This window comes from Erpetoichthys calabaricus, chromosome 15, assembly GCF_900747795.2.
Source record: "Erpetoichthys calabaricus chromosome 15, fErpCal1.3, whole genome shotgun sequence".
Taxonomy (NCBI): domain Eukaryota; kingdom Metazoa; phylum Chordata; class Cladistia; order Polypteriformes; family Polypteridae; genus Erpetoichthys; species Erpetoichthys calabaricus.
Genome location: NC_041408.2, coordinates 51,144,142 through 51,171,188, shown reverse-complemented (window position 1 = coordinate 51,171,188; position 27,047 = coordinate 51,144,142). Strand labels below are relative to the sequence as shown.

General features: G+C 39.9%; 1 protein-coding gene across 1 annotated transcript in view; it reads left to right on the top strand.

Annotated features, from left to right (window-relative positions):
• ntpcr (nucleoside-triphosphatase, cancer-related) overlaps positions 1-27,047 on the top strand; it is a 50,453-nt gene that overhangs the window by 16,109 nt on the left and 7,297 nt on the right. The window contains exon 4 of the mRNA XM_028820275.2: positions 20,650-20,859. Within this exon, the coding sequence (XP_028676108.1) occupies positions 20,650-20,859 (210 nt within the window). The remainder of the gene's footprint in view (positions 1-20,649; positions 20,860-27,047) is intronic.

Sequence of the window (27,047 nt, the reverse complement as noted above, 5' to 3'; positions counted from 1 at the left end):
TTACTTTATTTTTCAAACTTGAAATCAAATGATCAGAATTTTTAGCAAAATATTCTCTTTTTTGTGTTGTTTCTTTTGTCATGTGTGCTGGTTTAATGATGTTTGGAGGAAACCAAGTCATAGAAAATCGTTTATTGAGATAAAGCTACCAGAAGCATTACAGTTTGCAGACTTTTCAGTCCATCCAAAATGCATAGATGTTGTAAAAATAATTTGAAAATGAATGAGGGTTAATAATTCAATGCTTCCATCTAATGTACTGGTTAATTTAATTTCTGTCTGTCTGTCTAATTTTCAATTGATTGATTAGCTGTATTATTTGTCCTGTGAGTCTTTATCCTTGTTTTTTATGTTTCTGCCGCTCTGTGCATCTGAATTTCCCCCAATTTTAATAAAGTTTGTCTCATCTAATCAGATGTCATTAAACATCCTCATCACTAGTTTATGTTTTAAGAATTTTGTGTACCTCTCAGATAGGAGTGATTTTTAGATCCATGGCTAACACTTTAACAACATCTATACTAATAAAAGGCAAAGCCCTCACTCACTCACTCATCACTAATTCTCCAACTTCCCGTGTAGGTGGAAGGCTGAAATTTGGCAGGCTCATTCCTTACAGCTTACTTAAAAAAGTTAGGCAGGTTTCATTTCGAAATTCTACGCGTAATGGTCATAACTGGAACCTCTTTTTTGTCCATATACTGTAATGGAGGAGGTGGAGTCGCGTATCGCGTCATCACGCCTCCTACGTAACCACGTGAACTGAAAACAAGGAAGAGCCCCAAAGAGCGCTGAAGAAAACATTCTCCGTCAACCCCCACACTCCCCCCACCCTTCCGCACATCACGGCATTTTCGTTAATGAAGTGACGTAATACTCCAGCTCCACCTTCTTCACAAGTTCATTCACCAAATTATTTGTCAATTATATTTCACAGTAAGAATTTACAGCACAACTCAAACGCGGGAACGAAGGTAAATGACGTTAATTGTTGAGTGTCTTTTAAAACTGTGTAAGCATACATATTAACACATGTGCAATTAAACGTGTGCATTTACGGGGTGATTTCTCAGGCTTAAAAGCTCGCCTTTTATTAAAAAGGTAAATGCAAACTATTTTCATTCTGAAGGGCACAAACCACGTTGGATTTCAGCCGTTAAACGCGCAAAAATGTCGGTACACCAGATAAATAAGCGCAACATATTATCAGTTGTATTGTATGCTTACAATACATATAGAAATGTGTTAATCGTTAACTAATAGTATGGGATGGTGTTTTTCGACTCAGCTACAGATGCCGATGGAGACCAGAACTGCTTTGGAAAAATATGAACACCTTGGGGCCGATCTGGAAGAAGGTAGCGCAGCGCCTTGATTTAAATAATTCCATGTCTTGGTGGGTTTGCGTAGCTTATTGTCAATATCTTTACACCTGTTTTTAAGACTTATTGACTGAAACGGGCTTTCACGAAAAAAGTTAGGGCTTTGCTACAGGATACACCCTCCACAAGTTAAGGAAGTAAAAATAAAGGTATATATTTCTGTTTTATTTAAACCTTTTAAGTTCGTATGCATAGCCCCATTTGGCTGTTTTAGTTTTCTTTTTTCTTTCTTCAGTAATATTTAATCTCCTTAAAGAAAAACAACATATACATTTTACTTTTTTTGTATCTCTTTAGTAATATTTTAGTGTAAAAGGATAACCAGTATTTAAACCTTTTATGTTACTTTATAAAGTTATTTTACACAATGTTGAAAAATTAATAAGAAGCTACATATTTTGGCAGCTGCTGCTTTAATTTTCAATGAAATGAAAAAAGCTCTCCAAGAGAAAACCTCAATGAAGAAGAAACAGTTTGCACTATCTAAAAAGGAGAAACCCTCATTTATAAAGGTTTGCTGCAGATGACTTAACTGAAAATAAATGAATAGTTCCTATGTGTATAATACATATTTATCTATTTGACTTATGCCTTTATTCCAGCAACTTGCAACATCTGAGGTACAATTTGTTACATTGCTTTTGTTTTTTGCAGCACAGGCAGGTGAAGTGACTTCCTCAGGGTCACACAGTGGTGTCAGTACCAGGATTTGAACTGACAAGCTCCGGGTTTGCTGAAATATTACTGAAGAAAGAAAAAAAACGAAAACGGGCAAATGGGGCTATGCATACAAATGTCCATCCATCCATTATCCAACCCGCTATATCCTAAATAAATTAGCCAATCCCTGCCAACACAGGGCACAAGGCAGGAAGCAAACCCCGGGCAAGGTGTCAGCCCACCGCAGGGCGCACACACCCACACACACCCACACACCACAGACAATTTAGAATCGCCAATGCACCTAACCTGCATGTCTTTGGACTGTGGGAGGAAATCGGGGTACCCGGAGGAAACCCACACAGACACGGGGAGAACATTCAAACTCCACGCAGGGAAGCGAACCCGGGTCTCCTAACTGGCACCTTTCACTGCGCCACCATGCCGCCCGCATACAAACTTAAAAGGTTTAAATAAAACAGAAATATATACCTTTATTTTTACTTCCTTAACTTGTGGAGGGTGTATCCTGTAGCAAAGCCCTAACTTTTTTCATGAAAGCCCCTTTCAGTCAATAAGCCTTAAAAACAGGTGTAAAGCTAAACTTGCAGCACCACTATTCAATTACACTTGCCTAACACCTCTCCTAAGGGGAGATACTGTGGGATCTAGGCATCAGTCAAAGCACCAATCACAGGCCCGATTAGAAAGCAGGAAGCTGTGATTTGTCGTCTCCCTCCCATGTAACAATCACAGCCTGTGTTACAACGCACTATGTATGTATGTGTATATGTATATATGTATATGTGTGTGTGTATGTATGTGTGTATATGTATGTGTATATATATGTTGATATGTGTATATATATATATATATGTATATATATGTGGATGTGTACAGTAATCCCTCCTCCATCGCGGGGGTTGCGTTCCAGAGCCACCTGCGAAATAAGAAAATCCGCGAAGTAGAAACCATATGTTTATATGGTTATTTTTATATTGTCATGCTTGGGTCACAGATTTGCGCAGAAACACAGGAGGTTGTAGAGAGACAGGAATGTTATTCAAACACTGCAAACAAACATTTGTCTCTTTTTCAAAAGTTTAAACTGTGCTCCATGACAAGACAGAGATGACAGTTCTGTCTCACAATTAAAAGAATGCAAACATATCTTCCTCTTCAAAGGAGTGCGTGTCAGGAGCAGTGACTGTCAGAGAGATAGAGAAAAGCAAACAAATCAATAGGGCTGTTTGGCTTTTAAGTATGTGAAGCACCGCGGCACAAAGCTGTTGAAGGCGGCAGCTCACACCCCCTCCGTCAGGAGCAGAGAAAGAGGGAGAGAAAGAGATACAGAGAGAGACAGAGTTTGTTTTTCAATAAAAAATCAATACGTGCCCTTCGAGCTTTTAAGTATGCGAAGCACCGTGCAGCATGTCGCTTCAGGAAGCAGCTGCACAGAAGGTAGCAACGTGAAGATAATCTTTCAGCATTTTTAGACAAGTGTCCGTATCGTCTAGGTGTGCAAACAGCCCCCCTGCTCAATCCCCCTACGTCAGAATCAGAGAAAGTCAGCGCAAGAGAGAGAGAAAAGTAAGTTGGGTAGCTTCTCAGCCATCTGCCAATAGCGTCCCTTGTATGAAATCAACTGGGCAAACCAACTGAGGAAGCATGTACCAGAAATTAAAAGACCCATTGTCCGCAGAAATCCGCGAACCAGCAAAAAATCCGCGATATATATTTAAATATGCTTACATATAAAATCCGCGATGGAGTGAAGCTGCAAAAGGCGAAGCGCGATATAGCGAGGGATTACTGTATATGTATATATATATATATATATATATATATATGTATATGTAGAAATGTGTATATGTAGATTTGTATATATATGTATATGTATATATATGTTTACATAACCTCTTTAACACACTACTTCTCCGCTGCGAAGCGCGGGTATTTTGCTAGTTTGCAATAAAACCAGATAGAATAATATTGTGCTGTGAAAAATTTTTGTAATCTGCTGTACAAAAGTACTTTCACAAAGACTTGTTTTGCTTAACTAGAGGAATCCTCCTATTCTATCCTCTAGTTATATTCTATATTAATTAAAGAAAAAAATTCTTTGAGGATCTGTTCAGAATTTTTTTTTAGAACTTGACTAGGACTCATAAATATATTTGTACTGTAAGCATGCTGGGGCTGTGCTGAACATTTGTACTTTATTTGATGTTTTATTCTCTATGAAGAACCACTTTACAGGGGCCTTTCTTGTCCTTTAGTTTGGTAATGGTTGACTGCTGTTTTTTCTGTCATCTTCAGAATATGTTACTGTACTTGCTGTTTTTTTTTCTGATTGGATTGTGTTTTGTGCTGAAATTTTGTTTTTTTAAATAAAATGAAAAAGAAAACTAATAATACAAATGTGATTACTCATGTAAGAAGTTGTGGTAACGTGTATTTCAAGCTAAGAGCAAACCTAATCCATCAGATTATTCTGGAGTGCATTAAAGTGCAGGCGAATGCCTTGGATAAATAAATTGGTTTGAAAAGAAAGTCAGCAGCTCCAGGTCCATTTGAGGAGATGTTTGATCACCCTTGGTTAATATAATTTGTTTCTAAATTTTATAAATAAAATATGACTTTAGGGGGTGGAGGTTATAGAAAAACTGTGGCAGCACAATGTTTTGTTTTCTATGATAAATAAGCACATCCATCCATCCATTTTCCAACCCGCTGAATCCGAACACAGGGTCATGGGGTTAGGAGACCCGGGTTTGCTTCCCGGGTCCTCCCTTCGTGGAGTTTGCATGTTCTCCCCGTGTCTGCGTGGGTTTCCTCCGGGCACTCAGGTTTCCTCCCACAGTCCAGAGACATGCAGGTTAGGTGGATTGGCGATTCTAAATTGGCCCTAGTTTGTGCTAGGTGTGTGGGTGTGTTTGTGTGTGTCCTGTGGTGGGTTGGCACCCTGCCCAGGATTGGTTCCTGCCTTGTGCCCTGTGTTGGCTGGGATTGGCTCCAGTGTCTTGACCGTATTTTAACAACATCAGCTCCAGACTTTAAAATGGTTAAATAGTGATTAGATTCAACTTGTAACCTCATTGCATAAATGGCAATATATGCATGTGCGAACACCTTCAAGTTTCAAGCGCTTTATTTGGCAGTTTTGCTGCATTGTTTACACTTATGCTTATCCTAGAAAGTCTTGATAATTATGCAAGATATCAGCTTGGGAAGTTGGAATTCTTGACTTAGCTTTGTTCACACATGTGATTGATCCAGGGCCTGGGTTAACCTGAATGTGTCAAAGGAGCCTCTTTTAAATATTGATGAAAATGTCTGGAAGATCCACACATTTCATGTTATATGTACATTTACACAAGATTTACACCACATTTAATGTTAGACATGAGCATTTTTTAGACTTTCTCAGCTTTTTTAAGGGCTAGGAAGAAAAGAGACAAGCACTTTAGACCACACTGTGACTCCTTGCATTTAGTCTCCATTAGAGCAAATTGGAGGTGACATTCAAGACCAAAAAAAAAAGTATATGTCAATTGATATATCAAGAGCGATGTATCAGTTGACTGGTCAGAGATTGTTATTGGCTGATTTCTTTTGCTTCTGAAATGAAGTCATCAATTGGATAACAAGTACCTGGTATTTCTTAGAATTTCTAAGATAATCACAGAACATTCAAGTGACCAGCTTGATTGTTTTGCAGAAATTTGTTTTCTAGGATTAAGTCTTTGCAAATTGTAAATTGGGTGTTTTTTGAAATAACAATTTCTTTCTTATTATAGCCCAAAATTACACACGAAATGCCTCAGTTGCCTTCAGCAGTCCCTGTTTTTGACAGCCCCATAGCTTAACTCTCTAAAAAGACAAGAAAAAACTCTCCCAAAAAGACCTTACAGAAAAAAAACATAAAATGGAAGAAATTTTGGTAAGGGCAATTCAGCAAGAGACCCCCTTGTAAGTAGGTTGGCGTGCAATGGGTGTCAAAAAAATGGGGTAACTATAATACACAAAACAGAATACAAGTAATCCTCTTTACATAGCTAAATGGCCAATTTATCACTGCCACCTCTGAAACACAACACAACAGTAGAAACTACTTTGTTCTTGCACAGCGCTCCTCACCAGTCCCAGGTGCATACCACTGCATCAACTTTCAAGGAAAAATGCAAAAACAGATTATATCTAGACTTGCTAAATACAGAACTATCACATATAAGGATACAGATTTGTCAAAGTAAATCAAAAACAAAGTAAAAACTAATTAACATAAATGAAAAACAACAATTTCTGTCCATCGGCTAACTGTAAAATCACAGTTAGATTATAGAAAAGGAGTCGGACAAGCCAGATACAGTCAGAATCCTGGAGACCTCTACTGGCCATTCAGCAGCTGAGTCAGTGCTGGGCTGGCCAGTCTGATCATTCTTCCAGACAATTCCACTGCTTCTTTAACTGAGATAAGTTTTCCATAGGCAGGCAAGAAACTTTGTAGAGCAGTGGCAGCAAGTGCTGCGTGAGGATACCGAGAAGAGAAACAGAATAGGGGAGGGTTAGTAACAGTTTATAAATCTTGTATTACTTATATCTTAATACTAATGACTAACTAAAGAGTATGCACAGCTAATCAGCAGCTCTAGTCAGGGTATGCTAAAGTGAAGTAGTGAGTCTTCAGACTGAAGGAGCTCCTCTTATAGTTGCAGGCAAACCATTCTACAGCTTTGGGACCCTGTAAGTAAAAGCTGGACCTCCTACTTTTATTTTCTTAATCCTTGGAATTATAAGCAGGCCGGCATCTTGAGTGCACTCTGGTTTGTAAGTAATGACAAGTTCACATAAGTAAGCAGGGCCTTAGCTATTTAAAGCTTTATATGTTAAAAGGAGAATTTTGAAATCTCCCCTAAACTTAACTGGGAGGTCAGTCAACCAAACTGCTTTCACTTAAAAAGCTAGCAGGATACTGTGTCTTTTATTTTATGTACATTATGGATCGACATTATCTTAATTTATACAACCAAAAAGGGCCAAAACAGAGAAATCCTTGTTTTTCTGCTCAGTTGTATTTTCTTGACTGCATACTTTTATGTGTAGCTGCATTTATTGAGGATTTCCAAATAGTTCAAAAAGCAGCTACCAGAAAGGCTTTCCAGTAGTTAGTATGACTCTTTGTACGAAGAAAAAAAAAACTCCACAGTCCAAATGTCTTCATTTTAAAGGTTTTAGTGAAGTTCAAAGCAAACAGTTCATACAAAAAAAATAAAGGAGAAAGTTGATAATATATAGGGTGGAGTTCAGCCCTTGACCACAGACAGACATGACACCAGATGTCCACAAACACACGTTTAATGCTTCTTTTTCCTTGCACAACACCCCACAATGTATAAACCAGCCAATCTCAGTCCCTTCTCTCCCTCACTCTTCCACACGCAAGCTCCATCCTTCTTCACCCGACTCCTGGTCGACTAATGGAGTGAGGCAGCCCCTCTTATAATGCCCTGGATGTGCTCCAGGTGCTTCATGACAATCTTCCAGCGGCACTTCCTGGTGTGGCGGAAGTGCCGCATAAGCACCCAGAGACACTCTGGGTGTGCCTGGAATTTGGTCCGACAGCACTTCCAAGCGTGGCGGAAGTGCTGCAATCCAGGGCTCCACAATTCTCTGGGCTCCCCCCTGGCGGTGGCCACGGGCCCCAACAATACAATACAATACAATACAATACAATACAATACAGTTTATTTTTGTATAGCCCAAAATCACACAGGAAGTGCCGCAATGGGCTTTAACAGGCCCTGCCTCTTGACAGCCCCCCAGCCTTGACTCCCAAAAAAAAAAAAAAAGAGTTGAGCTTTTAAGCTCTGATGCCGTGGCCCCATTGCAGACCAGGGTGGCTGCCCTCTTGTGGTCCAGGAAAGGTATTGTCCCTCTCTTGGTCCTTCCAGGCGTCCCGGCTGGGCAGGACCCCCAGCAATCCGCCATAATATGCACAAAGAAAAAAATTCTTGTCTATGATGTTCTGTTTAAGGCTCAAGTGTCTTAAATTACATTTCTTAAAGTTTTATATGTTAATACACACAGTAAGTAGGATTGTACAAACTGTAACGTTCATACTCTCTGAAAATTGCACATCCATTTCTGTCTAACAGTTCCTGTTTCTTCCTGGCTGTCTGTCTACAATCTAAGGGCATTCTGTTGTCTAAGTAAAGTAATATAGCAGAACATTAAAGTCATTCCATTAAACTTGATAGCTTATGGGGGAATAAACAGAATCTTCCATTATATATGTGAAAAATGCATTCTATTCAAATTAAGCAAAATCTAAGGTAAATTTGTCATTACCACTAACTTAAAACATGTGGCTCTTACACTGTGTATTCCAAAGAATTTCCTTTGAAAATATAGGGAAAGTAGTTAATTAATTGCTTGTATTTAACTTCTACATCTTCAGATTAGCTTAATTGTTTGCTACATCATAGGCTCAGCATCAGCAAGACATGTTAAGGACATTATGGCTCAGCATTGCAAACCATATTTGTTGTTTTTATCAGTTATACCTTTTTATACGCTTTTTTTTTTAACTTTCTTCAAGTAGAGTGTCATGTTTCAGCAGTCATGTTTATAACAAAGAAAGGGGACATTGCTGCAGAGCCATAGATGAATGGGGCATTTGCTTAAAAACCCAGAATGCCACGTGTGCTTTGAGTTTTGCACAGATTCCAGTGAAAAGGCAACTTTAACTTTTCAAGTGGTGTGAGGTCTCCAGTATTAGCCCTGAAGTAGGTCATAATTCCCATGTGTCTGCCTGAACAGGATGCACCTAAAGGCAGCCAGAGCTTTCCATTCTATTTGCTGGCTTTGGCCAATACAATGCCAAAACGTGCTTGGCTTCAAAAGTTAAAAAATATAAGCAGTGTACACAAAATATAGTTCAAGGCCCCACCAGAAGTAGTACTGTAAAACTTGACTGACTTGTGGATGACTTGTGGATGAAAGGGAAAATAAAGAATGTTTATACATAAAATATTTGTTACAGAGAGGGTAAATAAAGAATAAAGCTCAAAAGAGCCAAACAAGTCAAAACAGAGTTTCCTGAAAGGCAACCTACAGTAACCAATTCCCAATATGTTAAACTGAAGTCAGAATCTTTAAATTGAGCAAAAAATGTCAAAAAGCCAGAAAATCCAATGAGATACAATAAACTAAAAGCAGAGGATTCACCAACAATAAGCACATGTAATACATTGCAGAGAGACTCCAATTCCCAGGATCCTTTATAAGGCTGGGAGCAGTGAATCAAAGAAGATAGACAGGTTGGCCCCACCTCTTGGGGAACCACAGAATACATGGGATATGGCAGGAGAAATATTCACATATAAAAATCAAACAATAAGCACTTATTTAAAAAAAAACAATTACACAAGTAATAAACATAAGTGATAATAGCCAAAGGACATAAAAAAGGAATTTAAACATAAACCAGGGTAGTGATCCAGGCTTAAATGCTGTTTTGTTGAAAAAGTGTTAGACATAATGTCAAATTTCTATCTTTCGTGAAATAATTTGCTTTAAGTTTTAAGAATTTGAAGGCAAAATGAATAATAAATAAATACAAATTTGGGAGTAGCAGCAATAAGAAAAAACATTTTATCTATTAGTAGAAATTTGATGTGAGATTTGTTTTATTGTTTTTGAAGATTGCTTTTCTAATCAATTTTAAGATCCGTTTAATACATGTCCACTTAGTGAGGTGACTTGTCATGAAAAGGCCAGTGGTTATAAATATGAATGTATCACCATGTGTCTTGTTATTTCTTTGTGCCCACCTTGTGATCTAGTATTATGCTTTAAAAAAACTAATCATCACATTTCATTCCCTGTATAAATTGGCATATTACATTTGAATTGGAAATAAATATGAATCCACATTTCAAATTGTGGATATTTAATGTTTTTTTGCAGAAATAAGAAATAGTTTTAATCTGCAGTACTCGATTTTGTGTTGTGATTGAACATTGAAATGTTATTTACAGAAATGATCACATTTACTTTTGTCCGCTTTCAAACATTTTATTCTTAAATGTTGATGAATTGAAATATGTATTGTGAGACATGCCCAGACACCACCAGACTGAGGCCACATCTTTATAAAAGTAGACGTTTATTTTCACCAGCAATGCACACAGTCCCGCACATCACATAGTGCTCCCAGTACTAATCGCCCCCAATCCGGGCTTTTCTTTAAATGTCCGTGGGCCGCCTTTCCTCTCTGCTCGGGAGCTTCGTCCTGCTCCCACTCAGGACTAGCTCCCCGATTGTAGGGAGGCGGCCCCTTTTATTTCCACCCGGATGTGCTCCAGGTGCCTGATGACGTCCTTCTGGCAGCACTTCCTGGTGTGGCGGAAGCGCTGCTTTTGCACCCGGGAGCACTCCGGGCGTCCCTGGAAGGATCTTCCTCTATCTTCCTGGGTTTGGCGGAAGTGAACGTTTCCCGGGTTCCATGAGGCTCGGGGCGCCCCCTGGCGGTGGTCACGGGCCCCAACAGGCTTGAGCCTCCTTGCTCCTCTCCCGTGGTCCTCTCCCGATCCAGGGCGGTTGCCCCCTCGTGGCCCGGAGGACGAATACGCCACCTCCCGGTCCTTCCAGGCGTCCCAGCTGGGTCTGTCCCCCAGCCTCCTGTGACAGTATATAATTGTTTTTCTCTACTATTTTAATAGCAGCAGTGGCTGTATTTCCTGCATTATTTTTTCTTTCTAATAAATCCTTACTTGTACATGTAATGGTTTGAATGGTATAGGCTATGGAAAATCCCTTCTTGTAAAGTGGCTGTTTTTTGTGTAAATAGGTGGTTTTGAGCTAATGTGCTGACAAGAAGGCTTAAATTGCATCCCAATAAACTGCTGGTTCATCAACAATATCAAAACAAAAGAGACACACTGCCATCCATCTTACTTGATGTTGAATGTACACTATAGCTTTTAAGTCTGCTGTTTGGTGTTTATAAAGCATCATATGACTCAGAGGCTTCCTAAATGTAGTAACTTTTTCCAAAACTGTTAACTGAATTCACCATACAGTAATCCCTCCTCCATCGCGGGGGTTGCGTTCCAGAGCCACCCGCGAAATAAGAAAATCCGCGAAGTAGAAACCATATGTTTATATGGTTATTTTTATATATTTTAAGCCCTTATAAACTCTCCCACACTATTACAAACATTTCACGCACAATTATACAGCATAAACCCTTTGTATTCTCTTAGATACTAGGTAAGATTCGTTGAAATTATGTATGTAAACACAGTTTACATACAGTAAAACCTAAATATTATTTTAAAGATATCAAGCGTCTCCGATATCACATATGTTACAGCCATTACGACAGACAGGCCACCAGCAATAAATACGTACAACGCAAGAAAAATTGTATACAGTAAAATGTGTGTACAGTGACACTAAACTATGTACATGTAATAAGTACTGAACGTAAATAATTAATTATGGTTACTCACCAACAATGACACGACGACTTGTCCGATAACGATGAGTTTAATTTTACTGCACAACAAAGGAGAGCGTTACAGCTCTTCTAAAGGAGCCTCTTCAGGCGACTGTTTAGCACCGCCGTTATTCTTCTTCCATCACTCTTCAATCCAAATCCCTAAAGCAGATTCCATCCAGACTACTGCCTTATCACGTCCACTTGCAACTCATTTTGCGCCCTGGTTAAAAGACACTGCGGCCGTAGATCTTATATGCTTTTCCTCCTTTTTAAATAAAAAGAATCGTGGACTCATCGTGTAGCTGTTTCCTTCCTTCAACATATCCAAAACTTTTACCTTTTCTGCAATCATTTGCATCTTCTGTTGGCGCTTGTGCACGTTAATGTTGAATGAGTGAGATTAGACTTCCTGGTTAATGCAACACTCCGTCGCTGAGCCAATCAGCAGCACACAGGAACTTAACCGCGTGCTCTGATTGGGTAGCTTCTCAGCCATCCGTTAATAGCGTCCCTTGTTTCAATTCAAATGCGTCCCTTGTTTCAATTCAAATGGGCAAATCAACTGAGGAAGCACACGTACTGTAGACCGCAGACATCCGCGAAGCAGTGAAAAATCCGCGATATATATTCACATATGCTTACATTTAAAATCCGTGATGGAGTGAAGCCGCGAAAGACGAAGCGCGATATAGCGAGGGATCACTGTATTTTAAATTCTGATTGAAATTAAAGAGGCATGAGATTTCTAATAATTTTAGTTTTGAAACAACCACCTGCACTTCAGAGCCTACAGAGGTAATAGCATCTTATTGAAGAAATGGTTCACATGAATATAGTCCTTTTTATTGTTAAGACTCTTTATAAAAGAGTTAATTTTCATAGTATATTTAGAGAGATTTTTTACATGCATATTTGAAGAAAGTTGATATCTTTTTCAATTATATAAAAAAGCTTATCTTCTTTGGTTGTATTTGTGTGGCATGGTTGATGGTTTCACTGCTTGTCAATTTCAGGGTCTTAGACTTCATTCTCTCTCTAGGTGGTCTGACTTGATAGAGTTTAAACATTTTTTTTCTGCCTCTATGGAAATTTACAGTAGCTGCTTCTATTTCTTTATACGCTAATTAAATTCAACAACGATAATATGCTGAAAACCTCTCTCTAACTGTTTTTAGTAGCTTCAAGGATAGGATCTACTCTTACATAGCCTGATTTAGCTTACTTAGGCCTGTTTTTGACTAAGCAGTTTATTACACTGCTATGAAGTGCTACAGATGTGTGCATCTTATCATTTTGCTAGCTGTATTATCCGGCTTCACCATTTCACCAGCGAAATTTCCTAAAACAATGGGCCTCAGTTATAGTGCCAAGGGTTCATCGGATGTATCACAACTACTACCTGTATGTAAGTACCTGAGTACTTTCCTGTATACAGTATTTTTTTTTTCTCCCTGGGATAATGCTTCTAGTTTACTGGAGCTTCTTACTCTTGAACATGCTACATACAATTGCACTTGAGTAAAACATTTCTGCCCTCGATCTGTGCTTTTCCTAGTGACCGGGTTTTTGTTAATGGTCATTGCAAAACACAGTTTTACAGGAAAGTATATTCTTTTAAAATCAAACTTGTAATTAGAAGGAATAATGGGAATTTTAGGTATAAATACAATTTTGCCCTGCAGCAGATCCTGTAAAGCTTCAATCAGATTTGAATGTAACGCTTGCACCGTTACAAAGTTTTGGAGGGTTTAGATTAAATGCAATCTACATTAAAAAGTTGTTTCCTTTAACTTATTACATACAATGTGCAGATTTACGCGTCCCATGGAATGAACACAGCGTTTAAAGCACTGTACAGAGAAGAAATAATACTGTGAAATATGTACAATGTCCACCGTCTCTGTGTTCTGTTTGGACCATTTTAGAGAACTTTGTAAGCATTTAAACTGAAAAAGGCACATTGTCACTCCTGGCTTGTGTTGTACATAGGGCCTGAAGTGGCCTGGTACGCTGTATGGGCAGTTCCCTCTTTCTGCTTTGCAAACTGGAGCGTCGCAGCACATCGCAGTCTGATTCCTGGAGAACACCCTATTTCACTTCAGTATTGCATGTGGTTTTCTACCAAGTCGCCTCTCCATCTTCACATTCTTTGAAGTTTATGTATATAACACTGTTTGACAATCCTGTCCGGTCTGAATTTGTATGTGTTTTACCGCATTGCAAAGAGTTAAGAAAAAGTCAACAGATTAGGGAGTGCTGCGTGTACCCAAGGAGGCCAATCTCATCTCATCTCTGAGTTTGACCTAACTTTTCTTCATCCATTTTACATCACACTTTCCATTCAGCTCTCCACCTCTTATCTTTTTCCTTTGCAGGACAGTTGCTGGCAGCCCAGTCTCTATGCCCAATTACAGCCTTATCTTGTGTAATCTATAAGAAACTGTAGATTGTCAAGATGGATCTTGCCAAACTCCAGACATGATGGTTTTTTTTTTGTTTTAATTTTGGAGATATTTGGCTTTCTCCAAGCCTGTTCAATGTTCTGTGCTTGGTAGACCCATGAACAGAGATGTTCATCAGTTCCAATGATTCCTTCAAGGCTTTAGCTGTTACTCTAAGATGACCACATTGAGCATTCTGCATCGTGCCTTTTGAGCCATCCATATTACTAAACGAGAATGGTAAACTGGATATGGACGCAGGGACCTGCCCGTGGACGCAAAAGACATAGTGCGCAAGTGCCACACAAAGCCCCCCCCCTCCCCGAGTGAAACAGGAGAGACTACGCACGTGCGCAGGCGCCACACAAAGCCAAATCCCCATCCCCCCGCCCCCCCACCAACAGCAAAACGGGAGAGACTAAGAACCGTCAGAGTAGGAAACAAAGTAAAACGTCATAAAGAGGTTAAAGAACAGGGACAAAAACATGGAGAGCAAGTTACAGAACAAAGCCCCCCTGCCCAGAGTAAAACGAGAAAGACTACGAACCGTCTGACATGCCGCAAGCAGGATAAAGCGAGGTCAGAAATAAAACACAGAGTAGGAAACAAAGTAAAACTTTATAAATGGATTAAAGAACGGGGATGAACACATGGAGAGCGGGTTACAGATGATGAAAACTAGAATGCAACAGCTTCAAAAAAACCTAGGCACGAAACACATGCACACCGAGATACAGAATATAAAGGCAGAAACAACGACAGTTAAACGTCCACACCACACAGCGGAGGCGGACCCGGAAGGTGCAGGCGCCTACATCGTGCGTCGGAAGGCGCGGTAAAGTACAAAAGGCAAAGGCGCCTACACAGCATGGTAAAAACCGACATAATACGGAAGGCGCAGGTGTCGCCGCCATATTGTGAGTGGCACTAATGTGTGGTGAAAGCGCAGGAGGAAACATAGTAAAACAAGAGGAGTCAACGCCCCGCCCCAGAGTGAAACGGGACACACTACGGAGTCCACAAAGGTTCATACATCAAACCTGAGATAGTACGGACACACGTCTGAAACCGCGGAAGCAAAACTGTCTCGGCTCCAAAACCAAACAGCTCAACAACTAACACAACTTCGACACCGAGCCTGCGTGGACAGATCTAATGAACATGGACACCTACAACGCGCGTCTCAAACTGCGTAGGCAAAGCAGGCACGGATTCAACACGACACAGCTCGAGTGACCGAGATACAAACACGCGCCTGCCTGGATATAATTAATGAACGCAGGCGCCTACAACGTGCGTCTGAAATGCCGCAGACCAGGCAGGCACTGCTCCAAAAAGAAAGAGCTTGACTAAACGAGATACGAAGTGAAACGGGAAACACTACAGAGTACACAGTGCTCCTCAATGCACCGCATAATAGTTCGGAAACAGCTTCGTAGTAACAGTGGGGAGACCCAGAGTGACACGGGCAAACGCTCCATATTAAACATACGTCATCCTCACACGTCCAAACTATACAGCATAGGTGAATCACATTACAGTGATGCATTATTAACAGTACGATAAACATCACAGTATCGCAAACAAATGAAAATTATTACTCGAAAAAGGGAAAATATATTCACCACGGACCAGGTGTCATTGAAACAAAAGCAGAATAAAGCGAGATCAGAAATGAAAGACAGAGTAGAAAGCAAAGTAAAACGTTATAAACAGGTTAAACGAGGGGGCCAAACACATGGATAGCAGGTTACAGATAATGAAGACCGGAATTCAAAAGCTTCAGAAACAAAAGCTCGACTGACCGAGATACAAACTGAAACGGGAGACACTACGGGGTCCGCAGTAGTCCACAATGCACCGCATAATAGTACGGACGGAGCTCCGTATTAACAGTGGGGGGCCCCAGAGTGACACGGGCGAATGCTCCGTATTAAATGTGTGTCATCCTCACACGTGGCTGCCCAGCGGGCATGGGTTCAAAACGCCGGGGGTAGGCTAGCGAAGCGAGCAGGCTTGTCATGACTAGGTGCTCACTTCTGGGGTCAGTAACCACACTACTAAATCATCTCCATTTAAGCATAGTTCGTCTAACTAATAAATATCTGCACTCTTTCCAACTTCATGCAATTCAGCAATTCTTGATCGTAGATCGTCTGAAATCTTTTTTGTGAGACATGCTTCACATCAGCAGATATTAGCCTGCAGGGGCCACACCAACTCCCCAAACCTGACACTGACAGACGCAGACACAATTTCCAGTACAATACAGCATTTATTCTGCAGGGGGAATCCCTTCCCAAATGTTTCCCACCACAGTACACAAGCACAAGGAAATAAAAACCCAGGAGGGCTGCCATCTAGCACCCTGGGGAGTTAATGCCCTGTCCATGTCCACTCCCCCCGGTACTTCCATAAGGTGCTTCTTGTGAATAGCAAACTGGATATTTTTTATTGGTCAAAATAGTTCTAAACCACACCTCCAGTCTCATTTAATTGGTTCACTTTCAGGTTTTGTAACTCCTTACTCAAGTTAGCTTTTGTTGGAAGTCAACAGCCTAGATGTTCGCATATGTTTTCCAACTTACACTGCATTTGAATTATGTATTCAGTATGTATAAAGACAATGCACTAATTTGTACGTTATTAGTTAAAACAGATTTTATTTGTTCATTGTTGTAGTTTAGATAAAAATCAGGTCATATTTTAAGACAAATTTATACATGAACATGGTTATTTCCAAAAGGCTTGCATACATTTTCTGACCACTGTAGAATAAGTAGATAAAATGTTTTGTGAAAAATCCCATTGTAAAAGCAGTTGGAAATGCATAAAATGTACATAAATGTATATAAAAAATGTATGTAGATGTAACAGCAAGAAGTTCTACAGTATACAAAACAGTATAAAATGCTGTGTTCAAGACTGAAAATAGTGCAGTCTGCTGTCCATAGATTAGCAGACAAAGGCTGGTAGGTCTAAGCCATGGCAAACCAGCTGCTAGGAGGAAGGACCTGTGAAAGTGCTGCCTTAAGCACAGTACTAATAAAACGTGCTGCATACTCTGATAAGAGTCCCATGTATGGCCCCATGCTGGCCAAGCTCACGTGGTGGCCATGAGCTTGGACAACATTCTCTCCGCTCACAAAACCTGCTTTTATTGAGCCAATTCATATCTCTTGCTATGAAGCTATTGCCCCAGGTTGTAGTTGTATGCGAAGATTTTGTTTATTACGGTTTTTGAAGGTATCAGATTTTCCTTTTTTTGTGATTTCTTTATTCTTTTTTCTATTAAAGAAGTACTTCTCAAATTTTTGCTTATATTGTTGTGGGTTAGACATAGGAAACCTTTGAGAATGTGAAAGCAGACCCTGAACTCTAAAAAAACAACCAAAGAAGCTGAAGTCTCCAGAGGTGTTTTTATGTGTATTTGAAAGGTACCAGAGATGATGTGCAGGAATCTTGAAAATAAGGACCTCCAGTTTTTCCAAATCCCCAAAATGTGTAGTGCTACCCCTGAGGTACAGCTGCAAGTAGATCAACCTTAAGATGATGTAACTGGCAGTCATCTCAGAGAACTGACAGATGTGTCTCCACTGACAGGTTGACAACTTCATATCTGTTTCTCAGTATCCTGTCCTGATCACCTAGTTTCAAAGGATCAAGAGACAGATAGTCAGGCTAACCCCCACCTGAGAAGACTGTGGATTCTTGTCTGTTCTCCAGAATTCGAGTTTATGGTTTCTTTATGTGTTTTGTTAGGAAATGTACAGAGAGAAGTGCAGCATGGCTGTGGACACTCTTCATTAATTTCAAGAAAGTAACATAGTGTATAATCAGGCAGATACAATTGGCAGAACCTATGCAACAAACCTTCAAAATTAATCTTGAGAAAAAAAAAAAAAAAAAACAAGCAAACAAAGAAAACAGATGTTCAATAAATAAATAATCCATTAAATGAAAAGTGAAGGTTAAAATCCAAACAAAACAATCCTTTAAAACAACGAGGTAAAATGTTACTGGAAGCAGTCTTTTAAAAAACAAACGATAAACCCTGTGCTTCTTCACCTTAGACTGGAGACTCCCCTGCTACACCCGTCTGGGCGTTCTACAGGAGAATCGCCCTCCTTGCAGCTGACCTTCTTTCTGCCTGCTTCCGCTATTTGGATTGCCTCACCGATCCCTGGCTCCGGTAGGCTCTTCCAGCCAGCGACTTGGGTTCCACAGCAACCAGGGCGCTCATGCTGTGGAATACTCGCCCCAAGTCCAACTCCCGCTGCCTTCCGCGGAGAGTCATCCATCTACTGGTCACTCCCGCCCTGCAGAAACAACTCTGCGGGAGCGACCACTGCTGCTACACTTCGGGTGTTGGCCATACACCCAAGCTACCAGTACAGCTGCTGACGAGCCTGCACTCGCTCGCTCTCCCGCACCGACTTTCTCCTCCTGCTACTTCCTGCAACCTCCGTTTCTTTCTCTTTCTACCTTTTTTTCTCTCTTACTTCTTTTCTTCCCCCTTAACCGGCTCGCGCTTCCCTTTATACCGAGGGACATAGCAGCTGTAGCATATTAGCCACAGGAGCAATCACGGATGTGGGCAGTCTCCCACCTGTGCACTTAGATGAGAACCGCCCTCACCGCAGATCGCCCTGGGGCTTGCTACAACCACCACGCCCCTTCCCAAGCCGCGAGCGCGGCGATTATTTATTTAAAATAAAAACGGCCTTTGATGGAAGAGCTGTGGAACCATAACACCACATGGTATCAGCTATTACAATCGATTTGTCCTTCTCCTTCTCCACTTTAAGCCCAACTGGGACTACATCAAATATAGCTGTTAATGGATTAGGTGGGATTGTGACATCAAGGCTGTCTGATAAGCATTTCAAGATTTTTGTTGCAATCCCATAATATGTGGGCTAGTGATGCTGGAGTTAGATAGCAACGCCTGTTGGATCTTGTCCTGGGTACATTTTGGACATTTTTTTTAAACATGGCTGCTCTTTACCCATCTGCAGACGTTGACCATATGTTTCACAATTGTCTGAGACTCTCATTGGTCAGATTGTCTGTGAATGTGCTGTTGCCTTCACATTGCTTGAAAGGAAGGCAGAAGATGACATTCTTCGTATGCTCTTCTGGCTGATCTGAAGTACTGAAATATCTCAATGGCTCACCTTATTATGGGAGATGTTCTGCGATTCCTTCTTCAATAAGACAATAGTTTTTCATTTGTACTCTCACGGAGGGAAACTTGAAAGAGGCATAAAGAATTTGAAAAATGGTCATCAAATAATGTTGCCTCATTTATTTGTATTAGTTTAGATTAGATAAACTCTATTAATCTGAAGGGGAAATTCATATGCAAACAGCAGCAGAAACATAAAACTCAAGGAAATAGACAAAGGACAAATAATGCAACCAATCAATCAATAAATAAATAAAGGTAAACTTAATGAATACATTAGGTGGAAGCATACAATTGCCTGATAACAGTGGGTAGAAAAAAACCCCAGATGCACTTCTCAGCACACTGTGGAGGTATGAGCCCGTGGGTAAAAGTGCTTCAAGAGTGCAACTCCTGGAGGGAATTTTTCAAGATAGCATCCAAATTTGCCACCATCCTCTTTTCCACAATAGCTTCTAGCGTGCCCAGGGTTCACCCTCGGATGGAACAGGTGTTCCTGATACGTTTGTATACACTGGCTACTATGGACTGGTAGAACATATCCAGCAGCTTGCTGCACACATCAAAGACCTGAGTCTCCTTAGGAAGTACACTCTACTCTGGACCTTCCACTGTGTTGCCAGACCAGTTAAGTTTGTTGTTTATGTGAACCCCCAGGTACTTGTAGCTCTGCACCAGTTCCATGTCTTCCCCCTGAATGGTGGACTGCTCTCAGAGGCTTCCTGACATGTCAGCTCTTTTCTCTTGCTGATGTTGAGTTGTTGGTTGTTGCTCATGCATTATTCGGCTCAGTGTCACAAAATATTCAGCTCTTAACTTTTGGCATATCCTGGAAGAGCAAATCTTCTTTGAGTCTTGAGTATGATTGTTTAGATGATGACCAATTTATGAATGTCCAGAGACTTGTTTTTTTTTAGTATGTTTTATTTGTTTCAAATCAATGCATTGCAGAAGAGGTTTTATAATATGAGAATCAAACATAAGTTTCAGCATTACAGTATTTAAAAAGTCTGCTCAACCTGAAGTATATTCCATATATTACAGAAACAATTCATATTTGTAATCATAAATAACACTAAAACCTCTCCCCTCGCCCAGAATTGAGAACTAATTAGTAATAAAAGAGAGACCCACTATGTTATATAACTTCTTATTATTGAAAACAATAGAAGTTTCTTAGAAGCATAGGCAGAAACTCAGCAGACATACTTTTTACTGTAAAAAAAATACTAAAGATGTTTTCTTGAAGAGGAAAACTTGTGCATCTAAGTTTTCTCTGTAATACACTGATACAGAAAACAGCTGTATAGTCAGTCGTACATCTGGATAGCACACAATTAAAAATGACTGCATTAATTATTAATGCAATGGAATGCATTTCTATACTGGAATTATTATATAAAGGTGCATTTTGTAAGTCAGTATAACAAAATATGTTATTAATTTAAGTGTTATTTCCATTTTTTGCAGGTAAATCATAGAGGAAGAGTTAATAAAAAGGTGTATGTTATTGATGAAATTGGAAAAATGGAGCTATTCAGCCGTTCTTTTATACAAGCAGTGCGTGACACTCTTGACGGTGAGGTGACAGCAGTCCTTGGCACAATTCCAGTGCCAAAAGGAAAGCCTTTAGAACTTGTGGAAGAAATAAGAGACAGGTCAGATGTCATGATATTTACGGTAAGTATTTTTAAAATTGAAACAAATCAGAGAATATAAATTATTTTGTTTTATAATTCAGAAATAGTTTCAACAGTGTATGGCCTACAGGGGGCATACCAACTCCCCAAACTTGACAGACAGATGCAGCCACAAGTCCAGCAACCTAAATTTTTATTTTTCTGTGGGAAATGCTTCCCAAATCGTTTCCTACCTACACAGCACAGTTACAAAGCACTATATGTACAGTACACATCACTTTTTTTTGCTATCTTTTTTTTCCTCTTTCTCTTCTGCCTCCACTCATTCCGGCAGACATTATTCTCTCCCTCCTGACTCTGGCTCCTAGAGCAGTGGCAGCGGGCTTCTTTTAACCTGCGCTGGACAGTACTTCTGCTGGCTCGTTAGCGTGATTCGGGAGCAGTTCCGGGTGAGGAGGAAGCCCGACAAAATAGGGCTCCGCAATCCTTGCAGCACCGTCTGGCGGCACCCACGGAACTCAACAGGTGTTGTATATACCAGAAATGTATGTGTAAACTGCTTTTATTTTAGATCTTAATAAACTGAAATGTTATGTAAAGTAAACTTTCTCCAAAATCATGAAGTCAGATCTTTGATAAAATTGTGCAAATAAGATATTTAAATTGTTTTTTTTTCATCTCAATTAAGATTTTGATTTGCCTGACTAAAAAATGATAGACTGGTGATACCACAGTATTTCCAACATGAAATTCACAATTTACATCTGTATGAGAGTAGTATTGACTGTTTTAAAAGAAACAGCTTACATCTGCATTTAATTGCAGGAAATACCACTAATAAGCACTTATAGATATTTTTTAAAGATCCAGTTTTTCTTAGCACAAGCTTTGTTGTACTGCTACAATATGCCAAGTATTCCCATTCAATTCTACTGAATTTTTGGTACCGCATGGTTTTTATTTTATCAAAATAAACCTTCTCCTTTCTTGTTATGGTAACTTAAAAGTGTAAATACTCATTTATTCACACAAGTTTAAAAAAAAATTATTATAGGTGCAGTGTACATTTTTTATGATAAAATACTTATGGCAGTAGCTGGCACAGTGGTTAACACTACACCTTTCCCAGTCAAATGTCCTGGATTTCAATCTAATGTGTGGAAATTGTCAATGAGGAGGTTGCAAGTGTCCTTGTATCTCAATGTTTTTCTTCCATCTTCTCCACTCCCCTCCCCTTGCCTTAAAATGTGCATGATGGGTTAATTGACCATTTGTGTATTGCTAGGAGAAAAACTAGAAGTGAGATGTGTAGGGATCAGGAGAAGAAATGTGGTTAAGATTCAGGCAATGATTGTAACCAGAAAATCACTACTGGAGTATCAAAGCCCTTAAATGGTTTTTAAAAAATAAGCCAAAAGGGTGATCGAAAAATGTCCTAAACCAGGAGATCAAAACAAAACTTAGAGAAAGCACAAAGATATTTCTTAATATCTGCAAAATCAGATTATGAAAGGTCATCGGAGGCAACTGTATATCCTCTTGCTCTGATGACGCCACATGCCATAGAGTTCTAAATCATATCCAGGTCAACAGATAAACAAATATCAGCACCTGTGGATAACAACAAAATGGTGCATATAAAACCAACATAGAAAAACATAATTTGCATGGTCAAAAATGTCAAATAGGTGAAAAAAATGTACAGAATATTGTACAGTATTTATGTTACAAAAATATTACAACTTGTGACAAACTGTCAATGGTTTTGCAGGGAATCCCAATAGTGTTCTCAGTGAGACACACAGACTCGGGAAGCTAGAATTTCCAAAGTTATTTTTAATGTATATTAGAAGAGTACTGTGAGGAACACTCCACTGATCAGTAGTGAAACATTGTTTTCTGTATTGACTGAACCACACAGTAAAATAGCTCACAATAAACTTCACAATTAAAAGAAGACAATTTTAAAACAATTTTAATTGCTGTGATGTTTAAAATTTACGGCATGCTTTATATTTCCTCAGTTCTTATCTTCATCCAGACATTCTGCAGTCTGATGCTATCTACAGTAATACCAAAAACTCCAGTGATTTCTTCTCATTCTTCTGGATGGGTACCTCTGTAGTCATAGAGTTTGGGTGGTCATTAACTTTAATTTTAAAAATGAATGTAAATGAATAAATTACTTGAGCATTTCTGAAATACCAAACAGTTAAAATTATGTACATGTGAATAATTAAAATAGAATTAGCAAGTAAGCACCTTTTTCACTGCTGTGTACAACAGCTGCCTAAAACCTTCTCTATTCTAATTTCCCAACAGCCTCTATAGCAAGCCAGGCCCTTTTACACCAGTGAGTGTTTAAATTTAATAATTAATTTAACTGAAAACCCTAACCCTTTCACTGTTACAATGCAGTAAATTATTTGCACTATTTGATTTCCAGCACAATTTCATATTTTTCGCAATGCATTTTACCAATAAGCCAGAAGCTGTGATTGAAAATGGAATTAATGAGTAAATAACACACAATATTGATATTGTATTATTTTTTAATAAAATTATGTAACACCTAGTGCTCTATGTGAAAAATCCTTTCCACCCATTGGTATAATAACTGCTTATGTCACCTGCAAACAGACACTTCTTGTGTTTTATTGACCAACCTCCCTTAGCACTCTGGATGAAGTTTGGCTCAGTTTTCCTTACAGCACTGCTTTGACTAATCATTGTTTGTGGGTTTTTCACCATGATGTGCTCATTTTAGTTTCTGCCCTAATGTCGCAGAAAAGCTTAAGTCTGGGTTTCAGAATGCAGTGTTAGCGTTTTTCCAGTCATAAGTGGGCCTTGGTTGGCCAAAAACTTCCCCTTTTGGTTTTCTGCAGACAGAAGAAACTCTTGGGTATAATCCTAATACACTGAAGCAAACTTAGAGTGAGCATTCATGCTGTTAGTAAGCAATGGTTTAGGACTTGTTAAATTGCCATGGCCCTCACTCTTACCCAGCATCATTCCAATGACTGAGTCATGAGCATTGACCATAACCGAGACCCACAGATCCTTTGGTGCTATTCCAGGGTCCTATGTGACTTCTTGAGGCGGCTTTGGCAAAATGGCTACTATGGGAACATTGAGTAATGTAACTTTGTCCATTTTTTACAATATACATCTCACAGTAGTTTGGTAAATCTACAGAGCCTTAGAAACCATTTTGTAATTATAGCAACACTGATAGACATCAACAAATGCTTTTCAAGTGATTTAATGAATTGCTGTGTTGTTCACAACGTCAAATTCCAAGAGCCAATGTCAGACAGGTTTATATTGGGTGGACTAGCTAAGACAATCCTGTATTCTAACTATCACATTTGAACAGCCAACTCAAGTTAGATTTGTGATGAATTCACTGGGGAACCAGTTACATTTCCATAAGTCAACTATGTTGTTTTATTTGCGCACAAAAATTTTTTTTTGCTAGTCTGTCCTCTATATATTACTGCAACCCACTGAAAAGGTCTAACCAAATTTACAATAAAAAGAATTACAGTTTAAGGTCATAAGAGCACTCATTGTGCTTATGGCATCAATATCTTAATGATACTGAAGTATATCTTCATACATTTTGTTTGTTTGTTTTTTTTAGGTGTGTTTGTATATAATGCAAGAAGCACCTATTACGATAGTCCTGTCTGTCTGTCACCCAACATAAAAAACCTCAGGCCCCAGTGAACCAATTTTATTGAAATGTGGCACTTTTATTCATCAATAAAATCTGTCTAGACATTTCAGTTTTTGTTGAGCTGTGTCAAGCAAATGTTGCAGTAGGAATCTTTTCACGAGTCACTGTGCTTCTTCCAAATCTCTGGTGTCCCCTTAGCCCACCGTTCCTGGCATCCTTAGCTAGAGGAGATACCCATCGGCAATTGCAGTCAACCTAAAAATCCTGCCTCGCGTCCCCAACTGCCAAGCCCTTGGCATTCTGCAGGGTGCAATGCCGAGCCACTCTTACTTCACCCTGCTGCCAGTCCGTTGGTTCCTGCAGAAGACACCACCTGATGGGACACTCCTATTCCTTCAAGTATATCAGCAGGAGCACCCTTCTGCAGCTCTCCATGAGTGCTAACCTTACACTTTTTCCCTGGCTTTCACTCCTGACCACCTGCCTCTACTCTATACCTCACAGGCTCCATTCAAACTCCTGCCTTTCACACTAATGTCACGCTTCGTCTTCCTTTTCAAAGACTCTGGGGTGAAGGTGTGGCCTATCATGACTCTATTGCTAACGAAGGAACAGGTCAGTTCTCTATGTGAATACGAGATTGCATGTTCCTGCATCCGCCTCTGATGGCCCACCTGAAAACTTGAACGTGCTATTTATTTATTCATTTAAAATGCACATGACACAGACCCACTATGTCACAGTTGTGTGCACTTTCTTTTTTGACTGCACTGCCAAAGAGATTTATTGACCTGCAGGGCCACAGCACCGTACGTTATCACAGGTCTATGGCAGCACTTTCATGGCGGAAGTGAATTCACTGCCAGTCTAGACCAGCAGTTTGGTAATAGACATTTATAAGTCATCACAAATCAAATTGATTGACATGCTATCCACACCAAAACTTAACCTTAAAAAAACTAATCCCTAACATTACTCACCCCTACCCATGGCCATTTATATTACACCCTAAGCTTAACTTTTGTCCTATAACGGCTGGTGCAGAACTGTGGTGATGTATGGTGCTCTGACTCTACAAAGCCAAACTGACCCATCCGACTGCTTGGAGGAACCAGATACACACACAGACCTTAGTGTTTTATTATATATTATGTGAATATGACATATTGTTACAAAACTATTTAATAAACTGTCTTTGATCAAATAACCAAAAAACAGTCAAATGCGCCAACTTTCATATCAGCTAACTAAGTCCCCAAACGCACCTTAATGCTGTTCCATCTATTTATTTCATATGTTAATTTGCCACCCCCTTTGGATGTATCTGTTGGTGTCCGTATTTGTCTCTAAAACATTTGGCCGCTGACACACCTTGTAGCAGTGTTGCATGATTAACTTGCATGATTGACGTCATCATAAATGTATTTTGTACTGAGTCCTGTGTTTCATAGCGTTGCCCTGTTTACATGGTCTGTGTGTGTCTATGTAAATATGCTGCCCTGGAAACAAAGAGAGAAGGATAACACTGTGGAACCATGGTCCCTCATGATAATTTGTCCTGTCAATCCCATCATCTCCATCTTGGATATTCACTATTTAAACAGGAGGTCAAAAAAAGAAAAAAAAAAAGAAATCCTGTTCTACTATACTGCCAATTCATTGCAGGGCTAGGAGAAAGCAGCGATCCAGATCATTTACACCTTTTTCTACTTGCCACTTTCAACACCTGACAGCTTCACCTTTGCAATGCAAAACCCCAGGGTTCTGGACTACGCCAACGTACCGAGGATAAACACAGTGAGACTGTTTCTTGTTGTTTAGGGAGAGGAGCAAGCCATCATTTTCATCCGTATATAATTGCTGTAGGACACTTTTCCAGCTGAACAAAGTCCATAAACATCATTCATTTTCCTTTTAATCTTCTGGACTTTTATGCACGTTTCATGTTGTCTGTGTGTCTCATTGATTTCATGTTCAGTGTGGGGTCAAGGGAGGGTTCATGTTGTATATTAAGTTTTTGCTGCAGCTTTGTATTATTACATTCCGCCGGTCACTTTTGGAGTGTTATGTCAGGACTGGCTGGGATGCGATAGTAAAAGCTATCCCAGCCACAGTCAGACACAACAACGCAGTGTCCACAACACACGTTTATTCCCAACAATATTTACAATTATTTACAGTTCACAGTCCTTGGTTCTTCTGGCCGCCTCCACTCCTGTCTCGTAAGCTCTGTCCTTCTTCTACCCGACTCCGGCCCCCTGATTGGAGTGAGGTGGCCCCTTTTATCCTGTCCCAGATGTGCTCCAGGTACCTGGCGATGAACCTCCGTCAGCACTCCCCAGTGTGGTGAAAGTGCTGCCCTTGCACCCGAAAGCACTCCAGGCATAAACCATCCCAGGTCTGTCAGCAATTCCTGGTGTCCTGGAAGTGCTGTTCCCCAGGGATCAAGGTGCCCAGGGAAAAGAAGTGCCGCTCTCCCAGTTCCTCCTTCCTCCAGGCATCCCGGCGGGACAGGGTTCCTGGCCGTCTATCACACTATATATATACAG